This window comes from Lagenorhynchus albirostris, chromosome 4, assembly GCF_949774975.1.
Source record: "Lagenorhynchus albirostris chromosome 4, mLagAlb1.1, whole genome shotgun sequence".
NCBI lineage: Eukaryota > Metazoa > Chordata > Mammalia > Artiodactyla > Delphinidae > Lagenorhynchus > Lagenorhynchus albirostris.
In genome coordinates, this window is record NC_083098.1 from 35,060,511 (window position 1) to 35,074,323 (window position 13,813).

Below are 13,813 nucleotides of genomic sequence, written 5' to 3' on the forward strand. Positions count from 1 at the left end.
GTATTCAAATAAATTTTGAAAATTAGTTTCTATAATTTATAAAAACCAATAACATAAATTTAAAAAAATTCACAAGGTGAGACTCCAAAAGGACGTCCAGCTGCAAAATACACTGTGATGTTATGCAATTTGCAAAATTTATAAAGGTGATATAAAGAATTTTATAGCTCAAAATGTAGAGGAGAGGGTGACATAAGGAAATATGTCTCCTTGCAATTTTAAGAACAAAGTCATATCAGAAAGCAGATCATTTGACGAAAATCCAAATCTTCTGATTCTCATTCCAGGGCTTTAACAAAATGCTCTCCCAGTTTTATCTCTTATTTTGCCTTCTCCTTGAATCTTTGATAGACAAATACAAAGAGGTATCATTGAATAAACAAGTAATTTGATCACTAATGATATCAGAACAAGTGGTTCATGAGCCTGTGGGCTAAGACAATGAAAGAGGACCAGAAATTCATGCAAACCACAAAGGGTTCTTGCATGGAAATAGTTTGAACTATTTCCTTCCAATATTTTTTCCCCTTTGAAATTAATACTGAAACCTAATTACCTAGATTGAAGCTAATAACAAAAACAATAATAAAAATTATTAATATATAAGCCTCTTATAGGAAATATCAATTAATTCCTTATAAGGCAAATAAGTTAGAGTGCTTGTTCACTAATAATCTGCTTAATCATTTGAATTACATGGTCACATTTTTGCCGTGCCCCTTGAGAAAAAGATTTGAAATTTTTTTCATTGAATATTTTAGAAAGATGAGGTAATACTTAAATGCATTCATTCCTAAGCAGTTACAACAAACATTCTTAAAGGATAGTAAAAATGTATTTGAAATGACCATTGCATAACAATTATATTGCATATTAGATAGGTCTGAAACACATATAAATAGGTATAGAAAGAGGCTACAAATAGCTACAGAAGGAGGAAAAAAGAAATGTCTTAGTTAATATTAAGGTAATTATAAGCATAAGAATAATTATAGGCTAGGGAAAACATTTCAAGACTCTCAAAGTCAATAATGTTTTTTGAATAATTTTTATAGCAATATAAATAAAATTCTGTGTAGATAGTTCACTGAAATAGAAAAAAGGAAAATTCATAATGTGTTTCTCATATATTCTAAAATTTTTAAGATAAAAATATACAAACCTAATAAATATTTGAGAAAGACAATACATTTTGAAATAAGAAAATAAATATAGTCAATTCAGCACAAACTAACAAGAAAGGGAAAAGTTAGAGTAAGAAAAAACTAAAATATAGAATTCTTTATGATGTTTGAAATTCAACTGAATAGTGCAAATTACTTTCAAACATGTACCTTTCACATATATATTTACAGTATGATTTTTATAATTGATAGTATAATTCTGTTTTATGCTATTTATCTAAATAATGATATTTTACTTCCAAATGTTACTATTTCAGAGCTTAACTATAAATGAAATGACAAAATTACATAGTATTAAAATGTTCTAAATCACAGAAAATGAATGTCCCCAGTACAAAGAGAGGACAATGGGTTAAATAAATGACCTGAATAAAGCTTGAATCTAATGAAAATTTTAATAAAAATTGAGAATGTAATGTGATAAATTTAAGATTTTGCTGAGTTATATCATTGCTCTCTTGTTCCAAATCCGTGGTCTCTGTGACAGTGTTAAATGTGAGATAGTGGTTGGAGTCTGTCAATAAACATACCTATAGGAATGTACTATCTGCGATTACACTGCAAAGCAGTTTCCCTCATATATTTGGTGTATGTTTCAGAAAAGACTCACTATGTATAAAAAGGCTAAAGCATATTATTTTTAAGTACTGTATTATTTAAGTTTTATTACCTTACATAAATTTCTTATATGTAATAATATTTTGATTATGTACAATAATGTCTTTATTCTTAAAAGGGCATGCTAACCTATTTAATATTGAAAAGCTATGTTGTTGGCAATTCACTTCAAAATATTTTATACATACTTGTACATGTATGCATGCACACATACATACAGAGAGCAAATATGGTAAACTGAACAACTGCTGAATCTTCAAGGTGTATGGTTGTTGCTTGCATTATCCTATCAACTTTTAGATATCTTTGAAACATGTTATAATAAAAAGCTGCGAAAAAGTAAATTGGGCAAAGAATCTTAAGACTAAAATATATTTGTCTGCTAGATACCACAGAGGAGCTATATGTTTTATTTTCCATAGAATACAAGAAGAAAAAAAAAATAGCATTGGACAGAAGGAGAGATTCAATGAAATCAAAAAGCATGACACTGAATAAATGTTTTAGCAATAACTACAAAAAGAAATTTAAAATTTTTAACCTTGCAATTTTTCTCCAAAATAAAATACAGAATAAAAACTGTATCAAGATAATATAAAATAATTTTTAAATTTTAGTACAGATATTTTAAAATGAGGACCCAAATGTCTTTTAAAATATTACAAGTCTCATATAGGCATAATTCAAATATGTTCAAACAGCTGAAATTGATATTCTCTTCCAGGTTTCCACAAAAATTATAAAAATAGATATATAAATTTTTCTAAGTAAGTTTGTATTTAATGACTCTAAGAATAATTTACTTTTTGCATCTCAATATCTAAATAGGAGGCAACTGAATATAATGTTCAAGACTATGAAATTTAACCTTCCTCAGAATTGAATTTTGGTCCTGACTCAGTCATTCCCTGGCTATGTGACAATAAGAAAACTACGTAACCTTGTAAATCTCCATCTCCTCACTTGTAAATCACAATAAGCAGCTACCTTCATGGGGTCATTATGAGGATTCAAAGAGCTAACACCTGCAGAGTACTTAAACCAGGCCCCGTACATGGTACATGGTAAACACTACAATATCTTTGTTAAATACATTAATTAATAAAATTAAAACTATGAATAAAACTTAAATTTCTAAATAGGCTCATTCATATCAAGAAAATCAAAGTTGATCACTGGAATATTAAAAATGATCTAAAGAGTATTTTAGCATTTCAAGAGTATATTTTCTTCTAAATGAATGCAAACGGAATCAAATAATCAACTGTACCTGTGGTATGTCCAAATTTTCCAAAGGGGTTCTGTGTAAGGTCAATTGTCCTATCAATTTGAAAGATATTTAAGTCTTCATCGTCTAAGGCAATGTCACCCCAAAACACAGCTAAAAAACAAAATTTCAATTAAAATATAAATTATTTAAGAACAAAAATCGACGCAAACACAGCTAATTAGAAAAATATTGCTAAAAAATGTGGAAATGTGGTCCCTAAAGATATAGAGATATTTCAGAAAGTAAGTGTAACTGAACTTACTGGACCTGTTACAGTGTAATATGAGCCACCTGTGAAAGGATATGACCCACTCTTTTTACTTTGATGTTTGAGGGGAGAGGGAGAAAGTTATTTCTTTGAATGAAATGGCCTCAGATTTATGGGGTGGGGGGGTTCTAAGAGAAGAAAATTCAGCAATCATGCCTAATTTGCAAATAAGTGAAAATCTGATAAGAATGCCTATATTTACAGTGGATGTCTGAGATCAGCAGGTCTTCACTGACAGGTAGAAGAAGAGGTAGTAGCAACTAAACCGTGTGCTATGATAGCTTCATAAAGTGAAGTTCAATTGAGACAAAAGAATATTGCACTGTTATAGCAGCTTATTCATCACATTTTTATACAGTTATAATGCACTTTTTCTAAAGATGGCATTGCCTCTGAGTCTTTGTAAAATGTATAAATTAAGTCAACTTTTATTTAGGCAATGACCAGGTGCTGACCTTTCATCATTAATGACAAATAAGACATTGTCCATATTTTTAGGAGCATCAAAATCATTACCCTGATCCTGGAAACACTCTATCTTTTATGCCCAGAAGTTTATGCTACTTAATAAAGCAAAGCTCTATAAACCATTGTGAATGTATTTAAACAAGTAAGTGAATTCTCTTTTAAGGTCAGAAATATACATTTGCATAACAAAAAATGGCGTCCTTGTTTATTTGAGTCCAAAAGTATCCCTTTGTACTATCAGATGTCAAAATATAATAAGTTTAGGAAATGTAGCAAATTTAAGAGAGAGAATAAATTAATCATGAAATAGTAAAACATTGACAAATGCCATGGAAATTCTGGGATATTTGTTTCTTGATACAGGTTTACAAATTTGCTTTTTAAATTTTTTCTTCAGATTTTTCTTCTGCAAAACCAAAAAGGAGAGGAGAAATTTACATTAAAAAATTTAGAGAGAATCCTAGTCAATATATTGTAATCACCTATAAGGGAAAAGAATCTGAAAAATTGTATATATATATATATATATATATATATATAACTGTATCACCATGCTGTACACCTGAAACTAGCACAACATTGTAAATCAACTATATTTCAATTTTAAAAAGTGAAAAATATTTAGAAAATGACAAAATCCATCCTTTTCAAATCACTTTTACTAAATTCAAACCTTAATATGTATGAATTTTAGCTATAAAAACTAATTAATAAAATTAGTTTTAAGTCATAAATTTCAATCCTGAAAGCTATACAATGCTTTAGGCTTTGATCAAAGGTTTATCATATAAAATTGTATACTTAGTTTAGTTCGCTTATACAAAACTGACATGAGATAAGAAGGAGTTTATTTATGTGTAAATCTAGAAAGGAAGAAAATAGAAACTAGTTCAAGGCGCGTTATCAGCTCAACATATGAAAAAATCTTCATTAGAATTAGAATTCGCTCATCAACCCCTCTCTTCTGCCCTACTGTCAATGGAATGGCAGTCTATAGAAGTAAAGTGATGCTTACAATCTTTTGATATCAGAGACGAAGAAGTCTGTAGAAGAGTTAATAGTGCTGACTAAGAAGTTGGTCTTGATGCCTGAAATTGAATCCAGATTCTAATCAGCTTCATACACATGCAGCAGGAACTGCTAAGTCTCCACCATCCTTAAAGCCAGACATCCTAACAAATAGATGGCCTACCTAAATAAAATATTTTTCAATTATATAAAGGTTGGTTCATTTTCATAAATAAATTTTGCACTTTTTTTTCAAGATTTTTCACTATTCCAAGGTAGATACAAGTTTGCTAGTTATTTAAATCTCCTATCGTGTATTTACTATGCACATAGTTGTGAACACTGACTGGCAGTGACTCTCTCAGTCTGCCTCTTCCTTCCCTAGTGCTGGGGGACAGTTAAGGACACTAAAAAAGTGCTTCTCTTTTATTTTTCCAGAAATCACAGCAAATCTGGTAAAAATGCAGGCTCTGATTTAGTAGGTCTGGGGAGAGGTCTCAGATCTACATTTTTAAGAAGCTCTCATTACTACAAATAATTATCATTGTCATTATCTTTATTAGAGTCATTTTTTTCCTCCAACAATAAATTTTACTCCTCTCTGAATCAGCTGGTTGACTTGAAAGCTTAAGCATTCAACCAAATAAAGTGTATTTCGTCTGTACTACATTTATATAATAAAGGTAGTAGTAAAATAAAACTCAGATGTGTTTTAGATTTTTATTTTCTTGTAGTGACTTTTCACATACAATAGGATTCATGTCTTGATGGATTATATCAAACGAAGATCAGCAGTCCAAGTTGATATAACACTTCACAGAAGAAAAAAAAAATATTTCTGGGATAAGAACGGCATAAGACCAGATGATTCTCGAAGGAGACAAAACTGCTCCGGAGTACATAGCCTATTTTTTATTTATTGTTATTTTTTTCTGAACTAATAGCCTCAGTAGCTTTGCAGTTCTGAATATGCCATGAATTGCTTCAGGAGCAATAGTGAGTGACTAAGCCAATTCGTATGTGTGTAGACTTGATATACTGTAGGCCATATACACCATTAAATCTTGATATTGTCTACAGCAGCAAAAAATAGACATCTTAGAATTTTCAACCTATCACATTGTATAAAATGCAAAATTTCTTTTTTTTTTGCACACATTTGAAGGTTTCCTTAATTCACCTTCTACTTTAGTCTAAGTGACTTATTTCTACATGTTAAATATTTACTTATGCATTGGCATAGCAAGCTGGACAATGACAATTTATATTAATATGGATTTAGAATTTGCATTGTAATCCAACATATATTTTTTATAGACGCTCCAAGATATTTGTAATTCTCAAGTCTACTTTGGAGCTTTTTGTTTTTCTTTCTATATGGTATTTTCTGTTTATTTTCATCAAAAAACAAAAATTAAAGAGAAATACTTTTAAAACTATAAATTATCAGGCTTCCCTGGTGGTACAGTGTTAAAAATCCACCTGCCAATGCAGGGGACATGGGTTCATTCCCTGGCCCAGGAAGATCCCACATGCTGTGGAGCAACTAAGCCCGTGTGCCACAGCTACTGAGCCTGAGCTCTAGAGCCCGTAAGCCACAACCACTGAGCCCGCATGCCACAACTACTGAAGCTCGCATGCCTAGAGCCCGTGCTCCACAAGAGAAGCCACGACAATGAGAAGCCCTTGCACCACCAACCTGCCGCAACTAGAGAAAGCCCGCGCGCAGCAACGAAGACCCAACACAGCCAAAAATAAACAAACAAATTAATTAATTAAAAAAACTATATATTATCAGTCATTAGCCCCATTTAATACAGTGATTTGAGTTTAGTGATATCAGATACAGAAGCAATATAGGAAACTGGTTATAAATTACTATACTAGGGAAATGTTCAGTACAATTAGAATATTTACTATCTGTTTGGAATTCTGCTCAGATCCAGTCAAAAAATAGGGATGTAGTTAACCAATAGGCCAAAATAAAATGTCAAAAATAACAATTTTGAAACTACTTGGAAAACCACAGATTTTGTTTTTCCCCAAAGGCTATTTGCATTCATTGTACTACAAATTTTTTTTTAATCAGAGACCAAAAAAAAAAAAAAGGGTGCTTTTACTGCACATTTTATAAAAGAATATATGGTGAAAATAAGCCATCCAAGGTTGTGATTCCCTACACTCTAACTTTAAATGATGTCTCTTCCACCCACATCCCAATTCCCCAGTGATCTATAGTCCTGCAATTCTGAAGCTGGGGTACAGGGACCAGCTTTAAGGACACTTCAAGTCTGTGATTTTCTAAAACCTGTATGCAAAAAATATGTATGAGTTTGTAAACACAGTCACCACATGTTTTCCAGAGAGGAGGTCCATAGTAGATTGCAAAAAGGGGTCACATAAAGTAAAGAACCTCTACTTTTGCAAAAAGCAGAGCCTTTCAATGCACTCAGGAGAAAATACTTACAAACTAAATATTCTCAAGAAAATGAATATATTTTCTTGATAGTTGATGACTACTTGGGAGTACACTGTATTAGACAAGATGACAGAGCTCCTCAGGCATTTCTTACAGAAAGGCCCCCAGGAAGCTCCTCTCCCCAGCTAATCCTTAGGGGTCTCACCCGCCTCCACGGCCTGCCTGTCTTTCCAATACACAAGATTTCATAACATGCTTTTGATTGTTTGATTCCTCAACCTAAGTTTAAAAATACTGACCACAGGAAGGATGTGTTGCTCATGTTTAAACACTCACTGCCAGAGTGCCTGACATAAAGTAGTCCTCAGTATATGTTTTGAGGCACAAAAATTGTGAATGAGTAAATGAATTGGGGTATAGCTGTATATAACAAAAATGAGGCTAGGCATGCGACATAATTCACAAATTTGCCTTATGACCCCAAATACTAGGTGTTCAACCATTCCAAAGAATATTTCAAATCCTTTCAAGCTAGAGGGAATTACTGTTTTATACTTTAAAATAAAAAACAATTAAAAGGTAGCTGTCTTTCTTTTTATTCCAATAGCATATATTATTAAGTGTAGTTATGGGAAGTGTATCCTTTTTTCCTAAACATCACAATAATATGCTCAGGAAATACATGACTGAACTAACAGATCAGTTATCTTGAGACATATAGGATTTGAGAAATAACTTAAAGATTCAACAATAGCCAAGAGGACTTGCTTATCACACTTTTTCAGTTTAAACTTTATGCTGTTATTGATGTTGGAATTTGGGAGGAAGATGACGTCATGTGAAGACCTGACAAAGCTACTTTGGCTGCTGTAGGCTAAAATATAGGCCTAGGGAAAATCTCCTCAGACAAGGGCAACAGCGAAGGCTTAAAAGTCAACTATTTTTACATGATTGACAACCACTAAGCAAATTCCCAAGGAAAAGTAAGATTTGGCAAAAGTTCCAATATATATATTTTGGAGACAACGTTACCTTACTTAAAAGAGGAAATAATGTTCTGGTGGCATTTCATATGCACAGAATAAATTTTTTCCCCAAAATGACAAATATGAAAGTTTGGGAAACAATTATTTAACATTTTAAAAGTTCTTGATACAACACTAAAATAAATGAAGATATATTTTTATATAGATTCTCAGAAATGATCTTCAAAAAAAAAAGGGTAAGAAATTTTTCATGTAGTACATTTTTTTCTTAAATTTCTAATAATAATAAAGAATTTGTAGTCCAGTTATTTTAGTGGTTGTTCATAAAAAATCATATGCAATGCTTTACTTAAAATATTTCATAGGGTTTTTTCAAGATCTGCATTATAACTTCTACCATATACTATCACATAGGCTGAACAAAATCATCCAATCTACAAAAAGTGTGACGTGGTGAAGTATAAATGATGAGTTAAATAAAATGGTTTACTCATCTTTCTCCGATAAACTGGATTGAAAGGTGCTTCTGGATAATATGACTCTCATCTGCTGCCTTAAAACAAGATGCCTCGGGCTTCCCTGGTGGCGCAGTGGTTGAAAGTCCGCCTGCCGATGCAGGGGACGCGGGTTCGTGCCCCGGTCCGGGAAGATACTACATGCCACGGAGCGGCTGGGCCCGTGAGCCATGGCCGCTGAGCCTGAGCGTCGGGAGCGCAACGGGAGAGGCCACAACAGTGAGAGGCCCGCGTACCACAAAAAAAACAAAACAAAAAACAAGATGCCTCTATGTACCAAGGGCAGGTGTTTTGGAGGAAGGGGATATAAAACAGTATAAAAAGCTAACTGTTTGGGCAGTTATTTAAAAAAAAAACTGTCCAAACATACTCCAAATTTAGAGGTTACTTCAAAGAACACAAAACTGCAGCTCGAGTTAAACACAGTTTTGATTATTTCTTGAATCAGGAAACAAAATACAGTCTCAGCACAAAATCAAATGTTCAATATGAAATGCAAAACAAATAAACATATGCATATACATGTACATATATACCATGCAAGGAATATTCCTCCAGAATATGGAGACATTTGATAATAATTTTTCTTGATATTAATGAGTTTCAAGATAAACCTAGATTGATCGATAGATTCTGAACACAGAACAGAAGCAGCAATTTATCTTTTTTAAATCTTTTTTTTTTCTGTTTTAATGCACTTTTACAATATGGATGTGATTAAATACTAAATTTTCAAATAATTGTATCTTCCTTCTTAAGTCAGAAAACAAAAGTTTTCCCACAAAAAAGATCCATCAAAATACCGTGTCAATCTGCATTTATAACCCACAATACCCATGGATAGGGTTTCTCAGGACATTTTAAAAATGTCAACCACATCACAAATACTCATTTTGAACTCTTTGACTCAAAAGAAAAAACACTGACAGAAAAGTACTTTGATCAAGAAATGTAAAAATAAATATTGAAACTTATTTTGTGTATGGCCTAGTATTTTCCGTCACAAGTTTTTAAAAAAATGGTTTATTGTAGCTCATAAGTTTTTTAAAACTGCCATTCTTTTTTTTTTTTTTTCGTAGTACACGGTCCTCTCACTGCTGTGGCCTCTCCCGTTGCGGAGCACAGGCTCCGGATGCGCAGGCTCAGCGGCCATGGCTCACGGGCCCAGCCGCTTCGCGGCATGTAGGATCCTCCCGGACCGGGGCACGAATCCGTGTCCGCTGCACCGGCACGCGGACTCTCAACCACTGCGCCACCAGGGAAGCCCAAAAACTGCCATTCTTATACTGCTCAAATAATGAATATATAATCAACCACTACCAAGATTTGGTTTATTTATATTTCCCATGTCCTCTGTCTTATAACAATTGAGCTAACACCTGTTTTTCCTTCCCTTAAGCTTGTAATTGTCTACATCTGTGGCCAGTGTAGGAGTCACCCTGATACTTCTTTTTAAATTAATTTACATTTTTAAATTAAATTGGTTTATTTTCTAAATATTGACCTTAGCTCTTGGAGTAAATCTTCATGCCTTCCTGGAAGTAAGGTCATTCATGAAAATGCTATTTTCTATATTCTAGCTATGTTTTACCCATTGGCTGGTCACCTCTTCACAAAAACAGAAGAATCTTTTTTCTCACTTTCCATTTTTATTAGTCTATTGTTATAATAGGTTAAGAGAGAAAATGTTATATTCCAACCTTTCTGGCCATTGTTCATCTTTGTAAAAGATTTCCTCTAGAGCACAAGTCAAAGGTTGGAGTCTTTTTTCTTTGCTTAATTTATGCCATCGCACAGCCCTCAAGTCAACATGTGCTCAATGAAATAGGCTTTACAAAATTTAAAAGCTCATTAACATCCTAAAAACTTGACTCCGCATACTGATTTCTATTCCTTCTCTTCTTAGCCTCAGAGACCTTCAGCAATTGAAAGGATAATTAAAGGGAACTTTATTCACACCAAAACAAGAAAAAATTGAAATATCTGTGAAATATCCTTGGTCAATATTATTTTGAACTTTGTAAAAGTTCCATAAAGTGTCAGTAACTTATATCGATATTAAATGTATGGTGCTTAATGTTAATAAAGCACCCTCATCAATATTATTCCAATTGAGTCTTAGAAAATTCTAGGATATAGATTCATATTATTAACCTGCCGATAGAATTTACTTTTTAAAACACTTACCATCTCTTATTGCCCATTGTATTATACTATCTCCCTTTATTTGATTTGGGAGTTTATTGGCACTAACTTTAGGTAATTTTTTAGAGAAAAAAGATTCTGAGTCAGAAGCACTGTCTGTCTAAAAACTTCAATTTGAGGTAATGCTGGTGCCCCATATGAACCACTTGATGGTCTCATATAGCAAATGAAGAGAAGAGGTGCCTTTGTTTTTGGATGGGGAGAAACAAGGATGGACTGCATTGGCATATGGAGATGATGTACTTCATTGACAATTGGAAGTGACCTACAAAAGAAATAGTATTTTAGTAGTACTACTAAATAAAAAAGGAGTTCGTCATAGCTGGCGTGCTGGAAGGAAAGAAAACACCAAAGACTCTGCTTATTGTCTAGTTGCAATATTAATATTACTGAATAATCTTCCAGTAATGTTTCAAGTCTGGTTTTAGATAATAAATTAGAAGGAAATAGATGTTGAAATGTAAAATGAAATACATGCATATTAGATAAATAAAATCTTTATAAATACCAGAAAAATCATTATTTAAATTTCAATATTAAATAATTATGCCATTATTTCAATTTAAATATTTAGAACTGGCATAAGTCTTAGCTAATAGATATAAATTGGAAAACTGGCCATTAAATCCTCCAGTTTCTCTGTAGCAATAGTGATGAGTTATTTTTAAAAAAAGAATAACTTAGAAGCTAAATAAACTACCAAATGTGTATCATGAGCAAAAATTATATATTTAATATTGAGCAAAATAATAGAGTTGGAAAAAATCTATTACTTGAATAAAGTCACTGTAGTCTTATAAAACCAACCAATGTCTGAAAAATGAAAAGAAAGGTCATAAATAAACCTGTATTTTTAATATCCCCACATATATAATTTCTTTGACATCATGTTTTAAATCATTTTGTTTAAGTGTATCCCTTAACTACTTATTGTGGATATAGGTGATTTTACTACTTTTGTCTTTTAACCTTCTTTTTAGCTTTATAAGGGGTTGATATACTACATTTGTCATATATTTGCTTTAATCAGTGAGATTTTTCCTTTTTGTAATGTTCACACTTTATTTCATCAACACAAAAACATTTATATGATTTCATGGAGACTAAACACATGTTACTAAAAAACTAATGGGTCAAAGATGAAATCAAAGTGGAAATTAAAAAATACCTTGAGACAAATGACAAAGAACACACACACCATACAAAATCTACGGGATGCAGCAAAAGCAATAAGTACAGGGAAGTTCATAGCTATACAGGCCTTTTTCAAAAAACAAGAAAAATCTCAAATAAACAATCTAACTTAAAAGAGTTAGAAAAAGAAGAACAAACAAACCCTAAAGTGAGCAGAAGGAAGGAAATAAAAGGTCACAGAGGATATAAATGAGACTAAAAAAAAAAAAAGAAAAAATTGATAGAGACTTTCCAGGATGGTGGAGGAATAAGAGGACATGGAGTTCATCTCTCCCCACAGATAGATCAAGAATACAACTACAGGACTTCCCTACAGTGGTTAAGAATCCACCTGTCAATGCAGGGGACACGAGTTCAAGCCCTGGTCTGGGAAGATCCCACATGCCGTGGAGCAACTAAGGCTGTGTGCCACAACTACAGAGCCTGCACTCTAGAGCCCACGAGCCACAACTACTGAGCTGCATGCTGCAACTACTGAAGCCCATGCACCCAGAGCCCATGCTCTGCAACAAGATAAGCTACTGCAATGAAAACCCCTTGCACCGTGATGAAGAGTGGTCCCCCCCTCGCCACAACCAGGGAAATCCCGCCTGCATAAATGGAGACAAAACGCAGCCAAAACTAAATAAACAAAATTTATTAAAAAAAAAAAAAAGAGGGCTTCCCTGGTGGCGCAGTGGTTGAGAGTCCGCCTGCTGATGCAGGGGACATGGGTTCATGCCCAGGTCCGGGAAGATCCCACGTGCCGCAGAGCGGCTGGGCCTGTGAGCCATGGCTGCTGAGCCTGCGCGTTTGGAGCCTGTGCTCCACAACAGGAGAGGCCACAACAGTGAGAGGCCCGCATACCGAAAAAAAAAAAAAAAGAATACATCTACAAATGGAACAATTCTCAGAGTACCTGCTAAACACTAACAGACAATTTTGAACACCTAAAAGGACAAGAAAGATCTCCATGTAACCAGGTAGGAGGAAAGAAAGAAGAAGGGAAAAGGAAGAGGAGAGGAAGCAGGATGGGACCTACATTCCTGGTGGGGAGCTGAAGGTAAGGAGGTTTCCTCATCTGGGGAAACCCCCTCACCAGTGGGAGATCAGCTGGCACAGAAGGGGAGCTTTGGTGGCTTGGAGGAGAGCTCAGCAACTGTTCTGTGGCAGGCAGGATAGAGTGGGACCTACTCAGATGGTCCATGCCACAGCCCTGTGTGCCCCAGCCTGAGACAGGTGTCTGCTGGTGTGCACGGGGGCTGGGTGCTGGGATGTGTGGTTTGGAGAGCAAACCCAAGGAGGGGACTGCTGTTGGCTGTGAAAAGAAAGCCTGAGGGGACAGGAGCACTATGGAGGGACCCCACAGGAGCTGGTTTGTGTGCCCCTGCCATCGCCTCCTCCACCCCCTCCCACCTGGGTGGCCTTTCCCTGATCACTGCCTTGGCTCCTTCCTGCCTGATGGGCTCCCATGTGGTCTAGCAACCTCTAGAGCAGACTTCATTCGGCAGGACACACACAGAGGTGAGGCTAAAACCACAGTTAAGCCCCAGGGGCCGTGTGACTAGGGAAGAAAAGCAGAAATCTCTCCTCGAAGCTGTGTGAACCGCAGAGTTACGCCTCCACTGATGGCTTCCTCGCCTGTGAAACATCCGAAAGGGAACAAGTGCTCCTGCAGCTGGGATGGGTCTGGCTTTAG

General features: G+C 34.5%; 1 protein-coding gene across 1 annotated transcript in view; it reads right to left on the reverse strand.

Moving 5' to 3' along the window:
* The window catches only part of TLL1 (tolloid like 1), a 260,424-nt gene that overhangs the window by 147,227 nt on the left and 99,384 nt on the right, over positions 1-13,813 (reverse strand). Inside the window, exon 2 of the mRNA XM_060147159.1 lies at positions 3,073-3,183. Within this exon, the coding sequence (XP_060003142.1) occupies positions 3,073-3,183 (111 nt within the window). The remainder of the gene's footprint in view (positions 1-3,072; positions 3,184-13,813) is intronic.